Source organism: Triturus cristatus, chromosome 2_1 (assembly GCF_964204655.1).
Source record: "Triturus cristatus chromosome 2_1, aTriCri1.1, whole genome shotgun sequence".
Classification (NCBI taxonomy): domain Eukaryota; kingdom Metazoa; phylum Chordata; class Amphibia; order Caudata; family Salamandridae; genus Triturus; species Triturus cristatus.
Window position 1 is genome coordinate 928,539,993 of NC_140581.1, and position 26,179 is coordinate 928,566,171.

General features: G+C 50.6%; 1 protein-coding gene across 3 annotated transcripts in view; it reads right to left on the reverse strand.

The window, feature by feature from the left end:
- Positions 1–26,179, reverse strand: part of VPS13A (vacuolar protein sorting 13 homolog A) — a 2,314,464-nt gene that overhangs the window by 201,280 nt on the left and 2,087,005 nt on the right. The window contains exon 70 of one of the 3 annotated variants that reach the window (XM_085633374.1): positions 16,752–17,493. The exons of the other annotated variants lie outside the window; for them this stretch is intronic. Coding sequence (XP_085489500.1) covers positions 17,428–17,493 — 66 coding nt within the window. The 3' untranslated portion in view covers positions 16,752–17,427. Of the gene's footprint in view, positions 1–16,751; positions 17,494–26,179 lie in introns of those variants that run through there. 3 annotated transcript variants of the gene reach the window in all.

A 26,179-nucleotide genomic window follows, 5' to 3' on the forward strand; every position in this document is an offset into this window, starting at 1 on the left:
CACCATAGCAAAAGAAGCTCCCTTCTCCATAGCCACGGTAGGAAGAGAGAAAATGCCAATTTCTGGGGAGGAGTCCAGTATACTGGCGCCCACCAAGTCCTCACACAAGTCTATGTTGAGATCTTGGGACTGGTATTCCTCAGAGTCCAGTGGCCCCTCCCAGTCTCCCCAAGTCCTAGCCCGTAGGAAGAGGGCTCCGCTCTAGCCTGCAAGGCAAGGCTTCCATCGACTCCAGAGTCGGTACTGGGTGACGCCCCTCTGGCTATGTGTCAGAGTCGGGCATGAGAATGGGGGCAGCGCCGCAGTGAGCATCGATATTGAGACTGGTGTTGGGGAAGGCCGAGGTGGTACAACCGGTGCCTGTCCAGATCCATCTGTGAATCCAAGGGACTTGACTTGCTCCGGGGGTGGACCCGCCAGCAGGGGGCCAAGTAGGGTCTTCTCCCAATCCCGCATGGCACAAAGGTGCGCCAGCGGGGAAGGCCAACCCAAATATGAGGTGCATGGCCTCAAATTGGACTGGGGTTGGTCCGGCTACTGGAAACTCGGGCAGGCGCGGAGAAGGCCCAGGTGCAGTCTCAACCGCAGAGCCTGGCTTTGAATGATGACTCTCCGTCATCTGTTCGAATGACTTCAATGGATCGGGCAAAGTAGAAGACCTCTTTCAGTTCCTACTTTTCTTTTTCATATGGGACTTACCTGAACGCCTGGACGACTCTGACTGCAATGAAGATTGATGGCTCCGAGACTGATCCCGGGATCTTCCTCTCGACCAGGATCAGGACCGTAGTACAATTGTACGTCGCATTGCAAGGAGTTTGCAGCTTTGCTCCCTCAAAGCCTTGGGGTACATGGCGCGGCAGTCGGCACAGATTTTCACATCGTGGTCGCGCTCCATGCACTAGAGGCAAACAAGATGCAGGTCCGTCACTGACACCTGTCGGTGACGGGCACCGCAGGGCTTGAAGCCAGCTTTTCTACTGGACATACCTGCCACACCAAGAGAAGATTAAAAAAGTTTTTGACAAAAAACTTGAAAAAGGGTCAGTCAACAAATGACTGGGAGTAGCGCTCCACAGAGCTTCGCTGACTGGCGCAGAAAGTAAAGAACTGATGTCAACACACTGAGGTGGGTACTATTTAGGCACTGTGCACGTCTCTTCTGGCGCCCTGCAAAGCTGAAAGCCACCTACTGGCAAGCAGGGGTACTCTCCAAGAAACATTTTCAGATCCAGTCTGACGCCTAGGGATATATCTAAGGTAAGGAATCTGCGACTAGAAGTCCCTATCAGATTAAAGGGGTTTGGAGGCTGTAGCTGCCGAGTTGTGGGCAGGTGGCAGACTGACCCAACCTCTGGCTGGTGGTCCCATGTGATCTATGGGACCTGCCTAAGTGACCACAGAAAGGCTGGGAAGCCTGTTGGCCTTGGTGGATTGGAGGGACAGGACGCAGTGGGTAGCCCCTGCCATAGCCACAGAAGGAGTGAAGGGACGACTGGGTTTGGTAAGGGGACCATGGGTAGTAGCCAGAGTGCCTTTAAAGCGCTCCAGCGCTGAGTCTGCCTTTTTGCCAAAAAGGTGAGAGCTATCAAAATGCATGTCCATAATGGAAGCTTGGACATCCCCTGAAAAGCCAGTGGTTTCAGCCAGGTGTGGCATCTAAGTACCACCGACAATACAATTGCTCTGCCTAGAGAGTGGGTCATGTCTAGTCAACATCGAATGGTAAACTCTGGTGCATCTCGCCCATCAGCAATAGCATGGGTGAGTATGGCTCGGGCCGCTTCTGAGACCATGGGCAGCACTTGCACAACTGAATTCCACACAGTTTGGGTCTATCGCCCTAAAGGCTTATGGTGTTCACCGACCACAGTGCTAGGCTGTTGGAAGAGACTATCCTTTTGCCAAAGGCATCCAGCCTTTTGGATTTCCTATCTGGTGGAGTGGTAGGGAAATCGCATGGGTTAATTTGGGAGGTTGAAGCAAGGCAATGGCAGAGGACAACTGCACTGTGCACAGGAGCCCCTCTGCATTGCTTGGACCAGGCCCCAAGCAGGACATCCGTAAGGTTCAGAGGGGGCAACAACCGGCCGACGCACCTCTGTCAAGTCATTTGTCTTGACTGCCACCAAGGGCAGCTCAAGGTTCAGGACCTCAGCTGCCCTTCACACAACCACTGCTAAAGAGGCTCCCTGGCCACAGTGGGAGGAGAGACCAAGCCAGTATCTGGTATGGTGTCTAGACCACTGGCCTCTGCTAGTTCCTCATACCAGTTGTCTTCTGATTTGTTAAGGGTGTTGGGGTATCTATTAAGGGTCCTCAGACCCCTCCCAATCATCCCCCTCATCAGGCCTATCAAAAGAAAAGGGCACTGACATGAACCCAGCAGGCCTAGAGTCGGGTGATGCTGATCCAGCTCAGTATCGGAGTCGGAGATGACGATGGGGTTGGTGGCACGGCAGGGTGTTGGTGGTGCTGTGGACAGCACTGGAGTGGGCTCCGCGGAAGGACGCGGCCTCACAGACGCTTTTGATCCAGCACCAGATACCTGAGGCCCAACTGGTGCAGAGGGCGAGCCCACTGGCAGGAATCCAGTAGGGGCCCCTTCTAAACTCTTGGGGCCCGGAGGCGCTCCAGAGTGGTTGGGCCACACAGATATGAAGTGCATAGCTTCATAAAACTCCTTGAGTTGAGCGGGGGTAGCATGAGCTCCAGGGCACTCTAAAAGGCATAGAGCTCTGCAGTGGATGCGAGGGAGTGAGGCCTCAAACAGTGTTGTTGTTCCTGCCCCTTCTCCAAGGACTTGGAACCTCATGGAGAAGTCGAAGAGTGTTTCGACTTCTGGATCGTCTTCTGCTTGTGGGACTTAGCCAAAGACTTGGAATGGGAATACCAATTGTAGTGGCTCTGCGAGGGGTTCCAGGACCTTCCTCGCGACCGGGATCTTGAACGTCATGGGGTCGTTTGGCATTGGAAAGTGAGGAGCTTCAGGGATCGTGTCGCAGCATTTAAGGATTCATGGCATGGCAGTCCTAGAAGTTCTTGGAGTTGTGGTCCTGGTCCAAGCACCATAGACAAACCAAGTGTTTGTCTGTCACAGTCACCTGCCTGTGACAGGGACCATAGAATTTTAGACCCGCTGGTTCTTTAGGGAACATTCCTAGCACACCAGGAGGACACGACATGGCAAAATCCCTGTGTGCCATGCCCATGCACACTGCATATACTATATGCAAGTCACACCTACAGTAGGCCTTAGAGCCCTTAGGCACGGTGCATTATATTGTATGTAAAGACGTATCTGCATGAGCAGATATGCCCCTGTGGTTTCTGGTTCCATTGCCACAACATTGCAAGCGATTAGGAAGACATCTTATATATGTACTGGGCACTGGTCATTACAAATTACCAAGCTACTTACTGGCTTCGCTAAAAATAATGGTGGTTAGTATGAAACACCTTGTCTTAATAAATCCAGACTGATAGCAGTGATGGATTTATTATGACATGCACCCAGAGGACACCTTAGAGGTACCCCCTAAAACGTACCAGTCTTTTAGTGTGCTGGCTGACTGAACTCTCCCAGCCTGCCACCACAGATGAGTTTCTGACCCCTGCTAGGGGGAGTCAAAGATCGCAGCGGTCCGAAAAAACCTGCTGATCACACCTCCTCCAGCAGGCTAGCTAGTGAATTAGCATACCAAGGCCAGAGGATTCAAAGCCGCTGCTACCTTTGCTATGCAACCATGACTTCTTCCACACCTGGAGAATGCTACCCCCCACCCTGGGGCCCATTTGGCACCAGAACAGGTGGAAAAATTAGGTAGTCAGTAGGTGTGTTGCACTATCGGGCTAGGCACACCCCCCAGGTGGGTAATCTGAAGTGGACCCTTGAAGAAAGGTTTTACCATCTTGTTTTTGGTGAAACTAGAAACTACCAGACAGGTTTATGCTCACTCTCCACAGAAGAAGTCATATAGGGGGTGTAGTCGACCCCAGGGGTAGGTAGCCCATTGGCTACAACATTACACTTTCCTTCACACCCCTAAATTCAGTATTTAGTTGGCCCCCTGACACCAGGGACTCAGATTTGTCTACCTGAGAACAGAAGATGGAAAAAGTAGAGACAAAAACGCAAGCACCGTGGATCAGCACCAAGATTGGTGCCAAACCTTGCCTTGCTGCTACTCTCCTGACAATTGCAAGTAATGACTCATTATGCACTGAACAGCCTCCCCAAACCTTTGAAGGATTGTCCAGTACTTCACCAACCAAGCAGCATGTCACTTGAGGTGGAGGAGCCATCTCCCTGTATCTGGAGGAACTGACCACATCTGCCTGGTTCACCGTTTTGCTGACCATCAGCTCCACTTGAGGGAGAAACTTGCCAGGAGTTAATCTTCAAGAGTCCAGGAGGTCAGCCAAGTTGTTTTACCAAGTCTAAAGATGCTGAGCCTTCCCGGATCCTCCCTGCACCAATACCCGGGGTACCGGAGCCATTGCAAGCACCAGGCATGTTGTATGTCCAGTCTGGACACCACTGACCCTAACACAGACCTACCGACGACGGGCGTCAAGATCTCCAAGGTCATCACAGACAGTGGCCCTGCAGTTTTTTTTTCTCTCTCTGTCTCTCTCTCTCTCCAGGTCACCAAAACCAAGTGAGAGCCTCTGACTCGACCAACCCACCGGACAAAACACCACTGCACCTGAGCCCCCCAGCCTGGGTCCACGTAAACTAACTGTGTGTTCGTGCTCCAGAGACCCTCAAGAGCCGAGCCCCCCTTTGGGTTCTGCCAGACTGGTCCTTCAGTCACCACTTGCAGCTTTTCTTTTTGGAGATATTTCTCTACTGACTTTACTGTGTAGCATTTGAGGCTACCAATGCGACCAGAACCTCTGCACCCGGACTCCCAATGGCGGATAAAATCGAACTAATAGGCCAGGTTTTGGGGATGAAGTGGGTAGTTTTTAAGGTTTGGGGGTAGTTTTTTAAGGCTCAGGGGGAGTCGGTAGTTTTTAAGGTTGGGGGGAGGGGGTGCCAGGGTAGTTTTTAGGGCTGGGGGGGCTAGTTTTTAGGGCTCAGGGGGAGTCGCGGTAGTGTTTAGGGTTCGGGGGGGTTGGGTAGTGTGAGCACGGAGATGCCCTGGCCATTCAGCTACCTCCAGAGAAGCAGGGCCTTCCAGCACAGAACAAACAAATCTACTGAGCCTTATTTGTTACAGTACCACATTGCAATAGTGTTGTCCGTAAACATCTGTACAGGTTTCTCCTTGATGGTCGGAAGGAACGCTTTCAGTGCCAAGCGGATAGTTCACAACTACAGCAAGTTAATGTGGTTGGGAGCTTCCACCAGAGATCAGATCAGAGTCCTCTGAACTCTACCTCTCTCAGATCAAGTTTGACATGTAATTTAACTTCAGGGGTTATCATGATTGAGACCCACGGAACCATTTGTTCTATGTTTCAGTACATCCAAGTTCCATTGTTTGGGCAGAGTGGGGTTTGTATCTCTCAAGATCAAAGCGGCATTGGTGCCAGCATCGATGTTTGTGGGACCAGCGCAGAGTTCTGAACAGAAGTACGAGTTACTTACCTTCGGTAACTATGTATCTGGTAGAGACGTTGTCTAGCCGCAGATTCCTTAACTTAGAATATCCCCAGGCGCCAGACTGGATCCAGATTTTTTTTTGCAGCAGCACCTCTGCACGCCGGAGGACGGCGCCACACGACACCGCCCTGACGTCGTCCACGTATGTGACGTCAGCGAGGTCATATAAGTCCCTCTCGGCGCGCTGACGTCAGTTTTCTTCGGAGAAACTTTTCGGCGACACAATGCGTGGCCACCAACAAAAAAACTGTGAATGTATGGGAACAGTGTGCGAGGGATGACAATCCATGAATAAAGGAGGATGGTGCAAGACACCACCATAAAATACAGAATTAGACACTGCCTACATATAAGAGAAAAAGCTGTGAGAAAGAACCCTGCAAGTTAAGCGAAGACCCTTCCCAAGTGCAACAAGGGAAGAGTATCCCATCAGACAGAAATAGACTGTTATTACCATGCAGAACAGACAGAAATAGACTGTCAGTATGATGTAGAACAGTGTTGTCTTAGCAAGAACGGAGCACAGAGAGAACAGCAGTCCACCGCAGGAAGGTATGAAAAGACTGGCACTGCCGCTATAGTAATGGAGGTCTGAAACAGAGGTCAACAGATCCCCAAAGAAGAAGACTGTAGAGGAGACCAGAACCCTGAGCCAATAGAGAAGGTGGGAGGGAGGGAAGGCAGCAAGAGAAGAAAATGAAGATGAATCTCCAGGTGAAGGTTAATCAAAAGGCTTCTATTTACAGGTAAGAAACCCTTGAGAGGAAGTTAGCTGTATTATGGTAACAGAAACCCCTGAGAGGGAAGCAGCTGTATTATGGCCAATCTCAAAGGGACGCAACAATGTGAGCACCCGTGAGAGAATATCCAATGGCAACTGAAAGAGACCAGAGTAGAACCCCACTTGGCACGGTCCTCGCAGAACGGGGAGGCTGGGTGGGCGTTATGGAATTTGCGGCTAGACAACGTCTCTACCAGATACATTGTTACCGAAGGTAAGTAACTCGTACATCCGATAGAGACATCTAGCCGCAGATTCCTTAACTTAGAATAGATACCACAGCCATACCCCAAAGAGGAGGTGGGTCTGCGACAGAACAACAGAAAGCGCCAAGCACTTGAGTCAGCAACAGAGTGACGGACAATGGGGAAGGCTGTGGCGGAACAGCCAGACAGCAACCCAAATAGCTCGGAAGAGCAAAAGATAACAGGATGCAAGACATCCCAAAAATGCCAGAATGGTGCTACACCATACCTGCATAAGCATGTAGAAACGGCACCAGCCCTATACCAGAACAAAAGAAAGAGAGAGGAAGAAGGACCACTTCTCAGCATAAGGGCGCACTATGTGAAGACCGACCACAGGTTGAGAAGAAACATGAAGAGATGCAACCAGAGCCTACTAGGCTAGCCACGGAAGGCAGGCCGGAGAGGCTACAGCCAAGAACCAAAGGTCAAGAGATAGAACTCAGCAACGCTTTTAGAATTGCAGGCAGATATAATAAACACGCCAAGTGCACACCCAGTCCCAAAAGGGGGAACAGGGACGAACAGCAACAATCTTAAGGACGCTGACACAGAAACATGCGCAGAGCAAACAGCTACAGAGACCATAAGGTGGTGTAGCTAAAATAAGCATAAGGCTGCTCGACCAGGCAGCGGTAAGAGCAAGGCAGGGTGTAGATCTAGGACGACTGACATTAGAAGGGCCGTCCCGCATGCCCTGATGATACAATAGCACCGCCGAAGGCAGGAAGGTGCACCAGAGGCCCCGAAGTACTAAGGCGTAGAAACGGAGGAATAATCGCAGAATTTCAGACCACACTCTCCAACTGGAAGGAAAGAAACCCTTGTCCAGAAGAGAGAATTGTTCAGTAACTGAACACAAAGAAGGGAGCAGTGTAAAACCGGGGTACCACCCCAGTAAGCGAAATGCAAAAAGGGGTCTTATTGGTAATGCCACATGCATCACTGGAAAGGTCTTTGAAACATGGAGACTCCGGACCAGACCTTGCAGCCTCGAAGAGAGGTGAAGAGTGAGGAAGAAGAGTACCCATGGAACTTGTATATATACATAAATACATATATATAGCAAAAACGGGTAAATTAGCCACGACTATGCAACATAGTTGTAGAGGAATACACCTGGTGCAGCAATGGCAGACGGAAGCTGCCTTTAAAGCGTGAACACCCCGAAAACCTCCGAAGGAGGAGAATGAAGCAAATAAGCAAGATGACCAATGAAGTATAGAAGATGATGCCAAGGCACAACATTGAGCACCGTACAACGGCAGATAAGAGCACCAGAGGACGCCTAGAGGCCAAAGGAACTCTTAGGCCCTGTTGACATAAACAGTGCTATATAATAGCAAACAAGTACCCTACACAGAGTATGCACACCCCAACAACGGGGAACACGTTTATTATGGCATGTCACAGTCAGAGGAACAATCTGTGGAACACTGCCACAGTAGGTTAACTGCCAGTTTAAAACACATAATGCATCCAAAGGATGGTAAATGAAAGGGTAATCACCTCCGACTATGCGAAAGGAAGACCTGAGTCTTACTATCAGCCTAAAACACATAACGCATCAAAAGGATGCTAAATGAAAAGGTACAGCCGCAGAACAAACGCCTAAGGGGGAGGGTGAAAGCCCGCAAGGAGGCGCTGAACAGCAGAGTCGGCGTGTGCGTCAAACAATAAAACCAGATCAAAGGGTAAATCAACAAGACTCTCCCGGATATTTTCCGGGAAGACGCTATCCTGTAACCAAGCATGGCGCCGCAAGGTGATTGAACCAGCCAGAGCCCGTCCTAAGGAATCAGCAGTATCCAAGGCGGAGCGGATTGTAAACTCAGCAAGGTCACGGCCATCCCGGAGAAGATGAAGTAGGTCAACACGAGTGCCTTCAGTGCTGGTGGAGAGCAAAGACTCTGCAGAGTCCCACAGGGCAGAGGTAGCCCGTGCCAGGACACACACCGTATTTAGTGACCGTAGTGCAGCACTAGTGGAGGCAAAGATGTTCCGACCCCATGACTCAAGCCATCTGGACTCCCGGGAGGGAGGAAGCAATAGCCGGGGCAAGGAAGGGAAGGCAGTTTGCAAAACAAACCCTTGCACATCGGGATGCACAAATAAGCAGACCGGATCATGTGGAGCAGGCCGGTGGTGGTGCAAGACCGAACAAGCCACCGGGTCACCGGAAGCTGGCCTTACCCAGGTACCCAAAAGGGCATCATAAAGAGAAGCTTCAAAGGACAGAAGCGGCTCCACATTCCCTGACCCCAGGTGAAGGACATCAAGTAAAGGGTCCACAGACAAGGGCGCCGAAGGCGGTTGCATGTTCAAAATCCGAGTGGCCGTAGAGATCACTCTGAGAAAAGCTGCACCAGCCTCGGTAGCCCTCCGAGGAGGGGATTGTAGTTCATCAGTAGGAGAGGGCTGTAAGCTAACCCTCCCAAGACAGTGAGGGTGCGACCAATGCCCAACTGAGGGGAGTCCCATTGACGAATGGCGGTCCTGATGAGGCTATTGAGGAGGCGAGGAGCCTGATGGGTGCGGGTGCTCTTGAGGAGGTGGGGATCCTGCCGGATCCACATACTCTAAGGGAGCCACAAGCAAGAATACATCCGGTGTAGCCGGGCGTAAGGGCGACGCCAAACTCTCTCTGGACGCTTCCGGAGAACAGTCAACAAGCCGGCGTCGACAAAACAACTTTAGTAGGTGCCGATCAAGCTTTGACCAGCGCCGACTCAACTCCATCCGGCGTCGAGTTGGCTCCGTCCGGCGCCGAATCCACGATAAGCTTCCGAAGAAGGAGAAGGCGTCTGAGCCGGGGATGCAAGCCTCCGGCGCCTCATCAGCGTCGACTCAGCCTCAACCAGAACCAGCTCCGGCTCCGAAGGAAGAAGCGGAGGCAAAGCTGGGGAGGCGACAAGCCCTACTTCCGAAGAAGATGGCAAAGGCGTCGGAGCCGGGGAGGCAAGCTTCTGGCGCCGCCTCAGCCTCAACCAGAACAGAACGAAGTGGCGGCAGAGTCGGGGAGGAGGGTCTACTGCACCAGAACGGCGCCGACCCCGGTTCTGGAAAGGCGGGCGCCTACCCAGAAGGCCGAGGCATGCACAAAGCGAGGATTTGAGCACCAGCAACCACCTGCGACGCCACAGGGAGCCCCACGGGATTATGCTTCGCGGCAGGGTTGTAGAGGGGGATCCAGCCAGGCCGCACCCCGATGACTCCATATGGATCATAGAGGGGGACTCAGCCGGGCCGCGCCCTAACGATACCACATCTCCAACATCCCTGGAGGGCAAGGGCTCATTTGACGACGGAGGCGAACCCACCAGCGAGTCCATCGGGGACCCCACAGGTAGCGGAGGCCCCGAGGACGCCCCAGGGACGGGAGAGGACCTAAGGGAGGCCTGCAAAGCCGTGGCATAAGCCCCCATTTGGGTGCGAGGCACCCCCGCACCGGATAGGGCATACAGAGGGGGGACGCACTTGATGGCCCCCTTGGCCAAGAGGGTCGTAACTTCCCGCTACAGAGTCGCCAAGTGTTCCCCCGACATGCGGTGGTACTGAGGTGGTATGGCTGGAGGGGTGGACTGAAAGGGAAGGGAGTAACCCCTGCGGATGATCTGCAGCACCCACATGTCCGATGTGATAGCGTGCCAGTGGGGGAGGTGATGGTGGATCCTGCCACCCACTGGTGTGGGGTGCTCCACAAAGCTCGGATTAGGAAGGTTTGGAGGCAGAAGCAGCGGAGGTGGACTGACCCGCACGCTGATTCCCAGACCCGCCCCTGCGGAAGCTGCGGCTGCGCTGCGGTTGGTTCTGCACAGGCTTACTGAAGGAACGTGCCTGGGCGCCCCTGCCGTTGCCACGAAAGGAACGAAAACCAGGAGTGGCTGGGCTTTTCATTGAAAGACCTAAGGACTTGGCCGTAGCCCTTGAGTCCTTAAAATGCTCCAGCGCACTGTTGACCTTATCGCCAAACAGGCGGGTGCCATCAAAGGGCATGTCCATGAGCAAGCTTTGTACATCTAGCGAGAACCTGGTAGACCGCAACCAGGCGTGGCGACGAAGCGCCACAGTTGTAGAAATGGCTCTACCTAGTGAGTCCGCGGTGTCCAAACCACACCGAATGGCGAACCTAGCCGCATCCTTACCCTCGGCAACAGCTTGAGACAGCACAGCCCGGGCCTCCTCAAGACACTGAGGCAACACCTGCGCAATAGCATCCCACACTACGTGGGAATAGCGGCCCAAGAGGCAGGCGGTGTACACTGACCTCAGCCCTAAGCTGGCCGAAGAGAACAACCGTTTACCGAACTGCTCCAGCTTCTTAGAGTCCTTATTCGGTGGAGCCGTGGTAAAAGGCACTCTGGGACGTCGAAGCCTGGATGACCAAACTCTTGGGCGTAGGATGAGTGGTCAGAAAGGCAGGGTCACCCGGCGCCGGGCGATGACGCCTGGCGACACTCTTATCCACCGGGGCCCCTGTGGCCGGCCGCGACCAAGTGCCCAGCAAGACGTCAGTGAGGGTGTCGTTAAAGGGCAGCAGCGGCTCCAACGAAGTGCGCGCCGTCTGGAGCACCTCAGTGAGGAGATTAGTTTTCAGGGCCACCGTAGGTAGATCAAGGTGGAGCACCTCAGCGGCCCGACGAAGCACCATCATGTACGAGGCGCCCTCCTCCATGGTAGGTGGAGGAGAGATCGAGGCCACCCGCCTCCTCTAATTCATCCGCCCAGTCCTGCTCGGAGTCACACTGGCGAGCAAGAGGGTCTTCGGACCCCTCCTGTCATCCTCCACCTCTGCTGTGGCTGCGGCGGCAGGGCAGGGACCGAAAAAACAAGGAACAAATGGCGCTGAGAACAGCGTCGGATGGGGCCGAACCAGCGGCGCGTCCCAGTTAGGATCGCAGGTAGGGACAAAAGTGTCCGAGAACCGAGGCAGGGGCGTCACAAACGGCATCCACTGCGGCGGCAGAGCCAGGGGTGGCACTGGGGCCAGAGCCGGTAGCGCGGGACCATGTGGCGCCGCGGCCAGGACAGGATCCTGACATGGGACCGTGGGGCTTGAGGGCGCGCCGGCGGGAGCCCGAGGCCTAAACAAGCGGTCCAACATGGCAAGCAAATCTTGCACCTGAGCGGGAGTCACCAAAGGAGCCGCAGGGGCAGAACCCCGGTCCCCCTCGTCCGCATCTGGAGATCGACGGGGGGACGTCGGAGAGCGACAATGCTTCTTCGACTTTTTTTTGTGTCGTCTCTTACCCGAATCAGAGGGTGAAGACTTGGAGCCCGAGGAGCGATGATGTTGGCCCCGTGAGCATTCCCTGGAGCGGCCCTTGGACCGCGAACGGCGCGGAGAGAAGTGCCGGACCTCAAACAGCTTCTGGCGCCGCTCCTGCAAGGCCGTTGGGCCATGGCCAAACAGTCCAAGCAGGCCCGGGAGTCGTGGTCGCTCTCCAGGCAGTAAGACAGGCGCCGTGGGGGTCCGCCACCGACATATTGCGACGGCAGGCTGCACAAGACTTAAAACCAGGCATCCCTGCGTGCACCAGAGTAGACAACTGACAGGAGACAAAAGTCACAAAAAGATAGTCAAAAAGTGACTGAGGTACGTGCTCTAACCAGATCTGCGCTTACTGGCGCGGAAAAAGGATGAACTGACATCAGCGCGCATGGGTGGCGCCTAAGTAGTCTCCGTGCATACGATGCCAGCAACGGACGTGGAGCCACCTACTGACGCGCAGGGGTAGTGCTAGCGAAAAAACTTTCCGGATCCAGTCTGACACCAGGGAATTATTCTAAGGTAAGGAATCTATCACTAACGTGTCTCTTTCAGATGCCTTCTTATGCAGCACTTCAGTGTATCAAACTCATTCCTGATCACTATCTGCCAAACGCAATCACTCCTTCATTTAATAAAGGAACTAGATCTTCACCTACCAACATTTTATTGCATAGCACCCACCTGGCTGCTAGGTGCGTCCAAAGAGAGGGCTAAGTCCTTCCTTTACTTGTCAGGCCTTGACAAGAACCACTTTTACTGTAATACTTGGCATGCAGCCAGTGGCCTGCATTCACTATTGGCATCCTTTAAAAAGCCTATTCTCCAAGCCCTCTTTTGGAAACTTTCCTCCACCCTCTCCTCCCTACCCTTTCAAGTTTAAACCCTTCCGTCTGAACTATATTCATCATAACGTCAATTTCTTGTATGGTGCTCTGCTGCTTTGTAGCTAGATTAGTGGTGATTAATCACACACATACATGCAATTGCAGAAAATTGTTTTTAGGGAAACCTGCGGTTGGTAGTTGGTGTATTATTTAAGATGAAAGATGCCTAAATTAACTATTTCAGCGGAAATAACATTTCTACCATTCTATACCACTGGGAATCCCGTTTTTGTTATAGGCCTTACACTGATCAATTTCGCTTTTCGCTGACACAGAGATACTTGGAAGTATTTCTTTTCTTACTTAATTTCCAAAGAATCTTGTCTTAACAATTTTAACAAACAATGTTTTCACTGTCTAATTTCTAAATAGACTTTCAAAATTAAACATACCACAGAATGAGAATGGAAATCTTACGAACTGACTACCGTTTCCTTTCAGAATAATCTTTAGCAGAAAAAGCAATACATTGTTGGCTGAAATGCAGCAGGCTCAATCAGCAAGTAAAACATACAATTCATTTTACCATTTGAAATATTTTGTCTTGCAATATAGATAAAGGATGTACAGGTTACTTTACTTTGATAATGCCTCATCTGGTAGAGACAGGAACTATCCACAGATTCCTTATCCTAGAATTCTCCCCAGATGCCAGACTGGATCCGGAAATCTCTACAGCAGTACCTTTGCGTGTTGGTGGGGCGCATCGAGCGACTCCATAGTGACGTCGTCTCCAAAAGTGAAATCAACGGAGTCCAAGAGCTGACGTCAGTTTCTTTTATGACTATTTTCGCGCCAACAACATGGAACCACTTAGAGAAACAGGGAAAAATCATGAAACAACAAGTACAGATTGAAAGATCTGGAGTAGCATGCAAACAGGTTTGTCTTGGAGCCACAACAGGGCCCTCAGTTCGCAGAGCCAGGAGGATGGGTGGGTTGATAAGGAATGTGCAGCTAGATCCTGTTTCTACCAGACAAGGCGTTACCGAAAGAAAGTAACTTGTTCATCTGATTGAGACATCTAGCCGCAGATTTCTTATCTTACAATCAGATATCCAAGCAATACCAGGTTTGGAGGAGGGGCTGCAAACTGACCTCACCAAGGATACCCAAATAGGAGAAATTGTCCAAAGATAGAAAAGGACCTGACCATCCGAAAAGGATAGGTGAAAGCAGATGCTCACTGAAAGGACCGATCTTCTAGAAGGACTAAGGAAAGTCCGTAGGGAGTAGAGCAATAACAGTACTGAACCATGACAACACAGTACTGAACCATTAAAAGAGGCAGTCCCAAGGTGGGAGGGGGCGCAACCTAAGATCGGGGAATGCACGCCAACCCACACAGAATACACAATCGGTCCAACCGAACCACTAGGCCCCCGAAAAAAGGTGGGATAACGCCTCCCATAAAGCAGCAGAGGACCGACAAGCCACGTTTAAGGAAGGGGAGGAGGACGGAGCCCCGCAAGAAGCCGCTGAATGGCGGCATCCGCATGGGTGTTAAACAAAAGCACCCCATCAAAAGACAGGTCAACCAGACGCTCCCTAACATTCTCAGGGAAAACGCTATCCCTCAACCAAGCATGGCGACGGAGAGCTACTGAACTTGCCATAGTGCGGCCCGAAGAATAAACGCGGCCAAATCCCGGTCATCCATCACATGGCGCCGCAGATCAGCGCAGACACCTTCTTGAGAGGCACAAGACAGAAGGGACTCCACGGAATCCCACAAGCTGGAAGTAGCCCTGGCCGACACACAAAGCGTATTGAGAGCTCACAAAGCAGCACTAGAGGAAGCGAAGATGTTACGCCCCCATGAATCCAACTACCGGGCCTCCTGTGACGGAGGAAACAACACCAAAGCTAAGAAAGGAAAAGCAGTCTGCTGAAGAGGGCCCTGGGTAGAAGAGTGGAAAGAGAGGCAGATTGGGTCGTGTGGAGCAGGACGGTGGTGGTGGAGGAGCGAATGGGGCAGCGGATCCCCCGTGGCAGTACGCCCCCAGGCCCCCAGAAGAGAATTATGGAGCGAAGCTACGAAGGGAAGAAGCAGCTCCCGTCCACCAGAGCCCTGATGGAGAACCTCCACCAAATGGTCCGTAGGGAACGGGGTGGCCGGGTCGCCCATGTGCAAAATGCCAGCGGCCTTGGAAAAGGCCTGGGCAAAGTCAGCACACGCCTCCGTCGGGCGGCCTGGGGTGGAAAGCAATTCCTCCGTGGGAGACGGCTGTAAACTAAGCCAGCCATCCCCGAATCCAGCTGGAGGAAGAAATGGCCAGCCCCGGAATGGTGGAAGATTCACGGATGAGTGGGGGAACTGAAGTGCCTCTGGGGAAGGCTGTGGCCGCGGGGACGGCGAAGAGCCCACCCTGGAAGACGCCGGGGAAAAGGCCACGACGCGGCGACCCGTCTCTGTGGAAGAAGAGAAAAAAAGTTGACGAACCTCTGGAGAGGAGGGGGCCTCTAGAGACGAGTCGACGACCCGGCGCGGGCACCGCGCTGTGGAGTCCGCCACATGTGCCGGATGAGGTCGACCGGCGCCGGAGGGGACGCCGAGACGACCTCTTCCACCACTTGCACCCTAGGAGAATGGGGCTGGGCCGGCTCCAGGTCGGCGAAAGAACGGCGCCTTTTCGACCTCCGATGAAGCAGCAGGCTGCGTGGAGAGACGAGAGGGACCCGGGGACGCACCCCGGCCCCTAGCCAGCACCCGTGGCACAGCCCGCCAGGGTCGACAGCCGTTGGCGCCTGAGCGGCGTCAGCTCGGCTTCTGGAAAGGCCGCCGCCTGCCCAGAAGACGAGGAGGGCTCGGGGCGAGCCGCGAGTCCCGGCGACCTCTAGCGACACCACAGGGACTCCCTCAGGGGTTTGCGGCTAGGCAGAGGTGCTGTGGGCCGAAGAGGGGAACTCCGTAGGGCCGCACCCAGAAGACACCACACCTCCAGAACCTGCGATGCAGCGGAAGGCCCCGCAAATGGCAGGGGATCCGCGGACGTCCCAAGAAGAGGAGGGGCCGAGGAAGCCTGCAGATCCGCAGCATAGTCCTCCATTTGGGCCCTGGTCGCCCCGGCGCTGGGAAACGGCGGGTGGGTGGCAACGAATGAGGCCGCATGTGCCATGGAGAACCCACGCCCTCCGCAGAGCGGGGACTAGGCCTCGGGGACAAGCTTTAAGACTTACTGACGGGCGAGCGACGCCCTAGGGGCCTCGGTGACGGGTGATGCCGGAATCGGAAGCGGCGATTCTTGGACCCTTTCGCGGGGGACGGACGCGGAGACAACACCGATCTGGACAGCCAGGCTGAGAGGAGCTTCATCCGGCGCTCCCGCCAGGACTTAGGCTTCAGATGCTGGCAAGCATCGCAGTCCGTGGAATCATGGTGCTCGCCCAAACACCACATGCAAATAGGATGAGGGTCCGTCACCGACATCTGACGCGTGCAAGATGAGCATGCCTTAAAGCCCAAATGCATTCGCACACTGTCCCACCACGCAAAGCGTGAAAAGAAGGCCTGAAAACAGGTCAGGGACACGATCAGGATCTGTGTTGCACGTGGAAAAGAAGGAAACTGATGTCAGCGTGCCGGGGTGGGGCTTATGTAACCTCGCTGACGTCACACCCCCGGACGACATCAGGGTGGAGTCACGTGGTACCGCCCCCCCGGCGCGCAGAGATGCTGGGGCAAAGAAAGTATTCCTGGTCCAGTCTCACGCCTGGGGATAATTCTACGTGAAGGAATCTGCGGCTAGTAGTCTCTATCAGATACACAAATACAATTCAATGCACATAAAAAGCCTCCACATGAAATCCAGTTACAAATATGCATGTGAAATAAATAAGACGCAAAATAGGTCGAAATATGAAAAAAAAAAACACTAAACTAACCTTTCTAGGAAAAAGCATACATGATAGAGGGCAACAAAAAATACAACTGGAATAAAAGGTGCTTCACATTTTTGTGCAATAAATGTGCTGTTTATTATTGTTGAAATAATAGTTCTAAATATAATCAATAGTTTAAAAGCTCGAATAAAAATATCTTTAAATCTTTAATATCTTTTTTCAGTTCATTAACAGTCATTACACTCCGGCCCAGAAAGGTTAAATGAAAGACAGTTACATTACAAAAATACTCTGGCAAATAAACATATAGTTATGAAAAACATAATATGATTTAAAAGAAATTTAGCACAGTACCTCATGCAATATATTGAACTACAAATATAAAAAGAATCAGGCATTGGGTGACCTCTTCAAATACGTCATGTTTCAGAAACCAATTACCATTCCTGTTGCACTAGATGTCGTGACATTTAATGCACACGTCCTCGCAGAAATACACAGAAAGGAAAACGTTTGTCGTTCACAGAATGAGTGCAGCCAATGTAAACGGAATATGTAAACTTATTTTGACTATCGTAACACCCAAAATGTCATAAAAATGTAAACAAATTGTAAATAATTAGCTATAATTTCTGGATCAAGTTGCACACATAAAAATTAATTTTAAAATAATTATTTACAAAAAAATGTGCCTGAATTTCTTGTGGAAAGTCGAGGCGGTTACAAAAAGAACAGTAAAATGAACGGCAGTGCTACAGCCTTGTACATTATCAAGAGCATGCCTTTAATTTCTATATGGATTCATCATCCTCATCACTATCAGGTGTCCTAGTCCATTTACTGTAAGCAATTCTTTTCTGCAAGCATGATAGGAGGGAAAAAAAAACACAAACAAAGCAAAAACGTTAGTCCGAGCTCATACTTGAAGACTGATTAAGAAAATAAACAACAGTTGAAAACAAGCATTTGCAATGCAATCGGTCTCGCCTTTGGGACCTTATATGTATTTAGCTATGCAGCACATTAGCCTGGGTGCTGAAACATCTACTGTTCTTTAACATGGAGGGAAAGTAAGCACCAAACTGTGTGACCCGCCAGGTATGGGAACACATGGAGAGAAATATTGTCTTTCAGCGGGAAATGGTATAGCCCAAAGCTCTGTTTTTAAAATAAAATCAGGGAATTCGGTGGTCATATCACTGAAAATACAAGAGTTGGAAAAAATATTATTGTCTACGTGTGCTTGTGGAAGACAATTTCTATGGACTGGAATCTAGAGAATGCTAAAGTGATTTTGGTATTTTACTGACCTCTGCTGGTCGTTTTCTATCAAAAAAGTTAAATGGAGGCAGTTGCCAGAATTTTTTTAAAAAGAAAGTCTCTCAGTAGAAAGCAATTCTGGTATTCTACTGACCTCTGCTGGTCGTTTTCTATCAAGACAGTTAAATAGAGGCAGTTGAACAGAAAAAAAAAGTCCCTAAGCGGAAGCAGACAAGTCCTAGGGCTGATCTCCAGAGCGCACATAGTACATACACAAATAAGTATATGCTAAAGCATATACAAGAGGACTCGAATGCTCGACCTAAAAACAGGGAAAGCAAAAGCATCAAAAAGACATCTTAAATTTCTAATGCTTAGCTGTGTAGTGGACTATGAACAGAAAATCCTTTCTTTAGCTGAGCAGTATCTGGCTACGGTGATAAAAAAGAGTCCATTATGAAACAATATTTCCATGAACGACAGTGTAAGCATTCTTGCACTATTTGCTAGTGGTGGCTGCACAGGCATTCAATACACTATCGGAATTCATAGCAAAATATTGACAGTGTTCAATTTGCAATTATATGTTCTCCTCTCTCTTTAATTAGTCAGTCCTACCCAGTGCAACTAATTGTCAAATGAGCGCATTGCAAATCATCCATCAGCACTGGAGTGTCCTGACTGATGAACGTGAACTGGACAAACCTACTGAACATAAGATACAAACTGATTATCTTAATGGCATGACGACTGACTGAACATGCAGAACAGCCGGTTTTTAAAAGATGGTAATGGTGGCAGTGAAAAACAGACACGAGAAGGGATATGTTGCACACATTTTTACTAATCTGTATAAAGCGTGCACACACAGTTGCCTTTCTATACTTGTAATATGAAAGGGATCCAAGTTGCATGTCAATGAATGCAGGTACTCAAACCCAGAATTCAGCTTAATGCTCAACTTCTTAAGAATTCTGTCTGCAGGTAAGGTATCACACATTGATTCTATGCATGAAATAAAGTCTTGGAACCTCATGAGCTCGAACTACTGTAAGTCTCACTGCTCTAATGCGTACAGTTCTGCCCGTTTCCAACTCAGTCTTCCTGATGTGCACACAGAACAAGGAAAGCACTTGTCACATAACTACTAAGCCATGGAAGGACAAAGCGGGAGGTCATTGAAAGGTCGCCACTCATCCCTCCTCTGCTGACTGTGTCCCACTAAGGGCCATGCAGATTTACAACTCAAAACAAGAGATATAATTCAAATGCTATTGGGTCTTGGAACAGAGGTGTTCAGCCTAGGCCTAATGCATCCATTACTTAGCCACAGCATAGAATTTACTGTGGACGTTGATCTCTTGAATTGGTTGTGTGATCAGTTACTAGGAGAATTTACAATAAAAAGGTGCTCCCGCGTATTCGCAGGTTGTAGCACGTCCCGTCCCGTAGAGGGGCGGGAAGACCCCCATGATGAAGCATGACACCAAGGGTCCTTTTGGTGTGTGAGGGGTATTTAAAAACACTGCGTGTTTTTTCCCACCATTGTAGGAAACATACATTACCCGTGAGGACATGATAAAAATGTCTTGAAACTGTTCTGAGGGTGGATCTTTTTGGTTTGTAGACTGCAGAAGGAGGAAGTATCCACCTCCACTACTTGTGATAAGTAGTACCTCTCCCCTCCCCCCTTTGTTTTTTTAATTCCTACTTTATACCCAAGGAAGGGGTGGGACAAACTCTAAGGACCCACCTATGGGAGGGTCAGGACAGAGGGGTGGCTACCCCAATGTCCTTTGTCCAGTTTCGCGCCAGGGCAGGAGCAAATGGCTCCTGCAAGCGGTTTGAGCTGGACTATGCACAGGGACACCAAATGTGCCCCCAGTGCAGACATCAAAGCACTCTCAGAGTGCACCCACCCAGCCCAAATACACTAAAGCCTGTCTGGGAGGTGGTCACACCTCCCTGTGACAGGAAACCTATTGTCCAGCCTCCCCTGCCGGAGTTTCGTCCAGCAACAAGAAGGTAGACTTGTGTCTGTGGCTGGCAGCATCCATTTTGGGATGCCAGGGTCTGTGAAGTTGGTACCGGGTGTACCGGTGCGGTCATATTTCTCCCTCTAGTAGGGTGGAATCATAACTCACACACCAGTTACTGGTGTTAAGGTATGATTCCAAGGTGTTTGACACCAAACACGACATGTTTCCATGCAGCCGTTTTAAAGTTACCATTTACCGCAAGGTTATAACGTACTTAAGTATATATAGTTTGGCTGCATCACAAACAACCCCGGAGTAGAGGTTCCGAAGGCTGCAGAGGGGCTCTGCTCATGTATGGGCACCCTCTCACATAAAACCCGGCACCCTGCCTTCAGGATTGATAAGGCATAGGGGTGACTGATAGGTTTATATGTGTAGTGATAAGGATAGATATAGTGAATCTATATCTAAGTAAGGGGTGCATGCACCACCTTACACAGGCTGCTGTAGCAGACCTGTGGTGTCATTTTGAATGGTCTCCCAGAGGTGGCATAATACATGCTGCAGCCCCTGAGAGGCCTCTGGGGTACCTATGCCCTGGGTACATAGTATACCATATACTAGGGACTGATAAGGGTACCCCAGAATCCAATCTGGTGTGTACCTAAAGTACATGCAATCAATTTAGAGAGAAAGCAGATAGACCGGGGTCCTGATTAGTAGGATCCCAGTCAGACTAAGTCGAAAACAGTGAAACATCAGCAAAACGTGGGGGTAACTATATGAAGCAGATCCTACTGTCCTACACAGCCCCCCCCCAAATGTTAGGACATTAAACTAACCTTGACCAGAAGAGTCTTCATGTTCTAAGTGGAAATTTCTGGAGAGTCCATCTGCATTTGCATGGTTACTCCCAGGTCTATGTTCCACTGTATACTTCATCCCCTGTAGGGAAATAGATCACCTCAAAAGTTTGGGGGTTTCAACCTTCATCTGTTTTAGCCATAAGAGGGGCTTATGGTCTGTCTGAACAATGAAGTGAGTGTCAAATAAGTATGGCCTCAGCTTCTTCAGAGCCCAAACCAGAGCAAAGGCCTCCCTCTCAATAGCTGACCAACGTTTCTCTCTGGGGGTCAGCCTTCTGCTAATAAAAGCTAACGGCTGATCCTGACCCTCATCATTCAATTGTAATAACACCGCCCCTACCCCCAACTCAGATGCATCTGTTTGGACAATTAATTGTTTGGCGTAGTCAGGACTTTGCAGAATAGGAGCAGTGCACATGGCCTGCTTCAGGTCATCAAATGCCTTTTGACAGCTGACTGTCCACTGAACTAGCATTTTCGTAGAGGTTAAGTCATTCAAAGAGGTCACTATGGATCCATAACCTTTGACAAATCTCCTATAGTACTCTGTCAGGCCCAAGAAAGCTCTGACCTAAGTCTGGGTGGTTGGAGCAACCAAGTCCATGATGGTCTGGATTTTGCTCTACAATGGTTGAACCTGGCCTCCACCCACAAGGTGGCCCAGGTATACACCTGACACTGCCCTATCTGGCACTTGGTGGCCTTGATAGTGAGGCCTGCTCTCTGCAGGGCCTCCAAAACATTTCTCAGGTGGACCAGGTGATCCTCCCAGGTGGAGTTAAAGACAGCAATATCATCAAGATAAGCTGCACTATAGGCTTCCAGGCCTATAAGGACTTTATTAACTAACCTTTGAAAAGTGGCAGGTGCATTCTCCAAACCAAAGGGCATCACCACAAATTGGTAGTGCCCACTAGGTGTAGAAAATGCTGTCTTTGGCTTCGCATCATCAGCTAGTCTGATCTTCCAGTAGCCAGCTGTTAGGTCAAATGTGCTCAAAAACTTGGCTGAGGTCAAAGTATCTATAAGCTCATCTGCCCTAGGGATTGGATAGGCATCAGTCCTAGTGACTGCATTGAGACCTCTGTAGTCAACACAAAACCTCATCTCTCTCTTAACATCTTTGGTGTGAGGTTTGGGTACCAAGACAACTGGACTAGCCCAAGGGCTATCTGAGGGTTCAATCACACCCAAATCCAACATCTTCTGGACTTCAGTCCTGATGCAGTCCCTGACATGGTCAGGTTGCCTGTAAATCTTATTTTTAACAGGCAGACTGTCCCCAGTGTCCACTTCATGAGTGCACCAGGTAGTCTGACTTGGAGTCAGTGAAAACATATGTCTAAACTGATTGAGAACTTTTCTGCAATCAGTCTGCTGCTGGACAGTGAGGCTGCCTGACAAGGCTACCACATCAACTGAACTATCATTAGGGTTCTGAGAGAGCAGGTCAGGGAGTGGATCACTCTCTTCCTCCTGTCCCTCATCAGTAGCCATGAGCAAGCCCATGTCTGCCTTGTCAATGTACGAGTTACTTACCTTCTGTAACGATGTATCTGGTAGAGACGTTTTCTAGCCGCAGATTCCTTAACTTAGAATATCCCCAGGCGTCAGACTGGATCCAGAATTTGTTTTGCAGCAGCACCTCTGCGCGCCGGGGGACGGCGCCACACGACCCCGCCCTGATGTCGTCCACGTACGTGATGTCAGCGAGGTCATATAAGTCCCTCCCGGCATGCTGACATCAGTTTTCTTCTGAGAAACTTTTCCGCGACAACACGGAGCCACCAACAAAAAAACTGTGAAAGTATGGGAACAGTTTGCGAAAGATGAAAATCCGTGAATAAATAAGGAGGATGGTGCAAGACACCATCGTAAAAGACAGAATTAGACACTGTCTACATATAAGTGAAAAAAGCTGTGAGAAAGAACCTCGCAAGCTAAGCGAAGACCCTTCCCAAGTGCAACAAGGGAAGAATATCTCAACAGACAGAAATAGAATGTTATTACCATGCAGAACAACAGACAGAAATCGACTGTCAGTATCATGTAAAACTGTGTCGTCTAGCAAGAAAGGAGCATAGAGAGAACAACAGTCCACCACAGGAAAGTATGAAAAGACTGGCACTGCCCCTATAGTAATGGAGGTCTGAAACAGAGGTCAACAGATCCCCAAGGAAGACGACTATAGAGGAGACCAGAACCCTGAGCCAACAGAGAAGGCGGGAGGGAGGGAAGGCAGCAGGAGAAGAAAAGAAAATGTAAAAGGTAAATCAAAAGGCACCATATTACAGGTAAGAAACCCTTGAGAGGGAGTTAGCTGTATTATGGTAACAGAAACTCCTGAGAGGGAGTCAGCTGTATTATGGCAAATCTCAAAGGGACGCAACAATGTGAGCACCCATGAGAGAAAAACCAATGCCAACTGTAAAAGGGGGCCAGCGAAGAACCCCACTTGGCAAGGTTCTCGCAGAACGGGGAGGCTGGGTGGGCGTTAAGGAATCTGTGGCTAGACAACGTCTCTACCAGATACATCGTTACTGAAGGCAAGTAACTCGTACATCTGATAGAGACATCTAGCTGCAGATTCCTTAACTTAGAATAGATACCACAGCCATACCGCAAAGGGGAGGTGGGTCTGCGACAGAACAACAGAAAGCGCCAAGCATCTGAGCCGGCAACACAGTGACGGACAATGGGAAAGGCTGTGGCGGAACAGCCAGACAGCAACCCCAATAGCTCGGAAGAGGAAAAGATAACAGGATGCAAGACATCCCAAAAATACCATAATGGTGCTACACCATACCTGTATAAGTATGAGAGGTAGAAATGGCACCAGCCATATACCAGAACAAAAGAAAGAGAGAGGAAGGAGGACCACTCTCAGCGTAAAGGCGCACTATGTGAACACCGACCAAAGGTTGAGAAGAAACATGAAGAGATGCCACTAGAGCCTGCCAGGCTAGCCCACGGAAGGAAGGCCGGAGAGGCTACAGCCAAGAACCAAAGGTCAAGAGATAGAAATTAGCAATGCGTTTAGAATTGCAGGCGGAGACAAGAAACATGCCAAGTGCACATCCAGTCCCAAAAGGGGGAACAGGGGTGAACAGTAAACCTTAAGCATGCTGATGCAGGCCACCACAGAAACGTGCACAGATCAAACAGCTACAGAGACCATAAGGTGGCGTAGCTAAAATAAGCATAAGGCTGCTCTACCAGGCAGCGGTAAGACCAAGGTGAGAACCAATACATGAAATACAGACATGCAGGGTGGAGATCTAGGACGACTGACATTAGAAGAGCCGTCCCGCATGCCCAGCTGATAAAATATAGCACAGCCGAAGGAAGGTGCAGCAGAGGCACCAAAGTACTAAGGCATAGAAACGGAGGAATAATTGCAGAATGTTAGACCACACCTTCCGACTGGAAGGAAAGTAACCCTTGCTCAGAAGAGAGAATTGTTCAGTAGCTGAACACGAAGAGGGAGCAGTGTAAAACCGGGGAACCACCCAAGTAAGCGGAACACAAAAAGGGGTCTTATTGGTAATGCCACATGCATCACTGGAAAGGCCCCTGAAACATGGAGACTTCGGACCAGACCTTGCAGCCTCGAAGAGAGGCGAAGAGCTAGAAAGAAGAGTACCCATGGAACTTGTATATATACCTAACTACAGATATATATAGCAAAAATGGGCAAACTAGCCACGACTAAGCAACATGGTTGTAGAGAAAGACACCTGGTGCCGTAATGGCAGAAGGAAGCTGCCTGTAAATCTTGATGAACACCCCAAAAACCTCCAAAGGAGGAGAATGAAGCAAACAAGCAAGATGACCAACGACGTATAGAGATGACGCCAAGGCACAACATTGAACACCGTACAACTCCAGATTAGAGCACCAGAGGACGCCTAGAGGCCAAAAGGAACTTCTAAGCCCAGGCAACCTAAACAGAGCTATATAATAGCAAGCAAGTACCCCACACGGAGTATGCACACCCCAACAAGGGGGAACACGTGTATTAGGACAAACCACAGTCAGAGGAACAATCTGTAGAACACTGCCACAGTAGGCTAACTGCTAGCCCAAAACGCATAAGGCATCCAAAGGATGGGAAATGAAAGGGTAAGCACCTCCGACCATGCGAAAGGAAGACCTGAGGCTTACTATCAACCCATAACGTATCAAAAAGGATGCCAAACAAAAAGGTACCACCCCATAACAAACGCCTGAGGAACACAGGCCTAGGGGGGCAAAGGGGGGGGGGGCGAAAGCCTGCAAGGAGGCGCTGAACAGCCGAGTCGGCGTGTGTATCAAACAATAAAACCCCATCAAAGGGTAAATCAACAAGACTCTCCCGGATATTTTCTGGGAAGACGCTATCCCGTAACCAAGCATGGCGCCGCAAGGCGACTGAACCAGCCATAGCCCGGCCCAAGGAATCAGCAGTATCCAAGGCGGAGCGGATTGTGAACTCAGAAAGGTCACGGCCATCCCGGAGAAGATGAAGTAGGTCAACACGGGAGCCTTCAGCGCTGGTGGAAAACAAAGACTCTGCAGAGTCCCACAGGGCAGAGGTAGCCCGAGCCAGGACACATACTGTATTTAGTGAACGTAGTGCAGCACTAGTGGAGGCAAAGATGTTCCGACCCCATGACTCAAGCCATCTGGACTCCCGGGAGGGAGGAAGCAATAGCCGGGGCAAGGAAGGGAAGGCAGTTTGCAAAACAAACCCTTGCACATCGGGATGAACAAATAGGCAGACCGGATCATGTGGAGCAGGCTGGTGGAGGTGCAAGGCCGAACGAACCACCGGGTCACCGGAAGCTGGCCGAACCCAGGTACCCAAAAGGGCATCATAAAGAGTAGCTTCAAAGGGCAGAAGCGGCTTCACATACCCTGACCCACGGTGAAGGACATCAAGTAAAGGGTCCACAGACAAGGGCGCTGAAGGGGGTTGCATGTTCAAAATCCGAGTGGCTAAAGAGACTACTCGGAGAAATGCCGCACCAGACTCGATAGCCCTCCGAGGAGGTGATAGTAGCTCATCAGTAGTAGGGACTGTAAGCTAACCCTCCCAAGACAGTGAGGGTGCGACCAATGCCCAACTGAGGGGAGCCCCATTGACGAATGGGGGTCCTGACGAGGCTCTTGAGGAGGCGAGGAGCCTGCCGGGTGCGGGTGCTCTTGAGGAGGTGGGAAACCTGCCGGATCCACATACTCTAAGGCACAGGCAAGAAAACATCTGGCGTCACTGGGCGTGAGGGCGACGCCAAACTCTCTCCAGACGCCTCTGGAGAAGAGTCAACAACCCGGTCGATGCGGTGCCAAAACCACTTCAGCAGGCGCCGATCGAGCTGTCCGGCGCCGACTCGACTCCATCAGGCGTTGAGTCGGGTCCGTCCGGCGCCGAATTCACAATAAGCTCCCCTTCCGAAGAA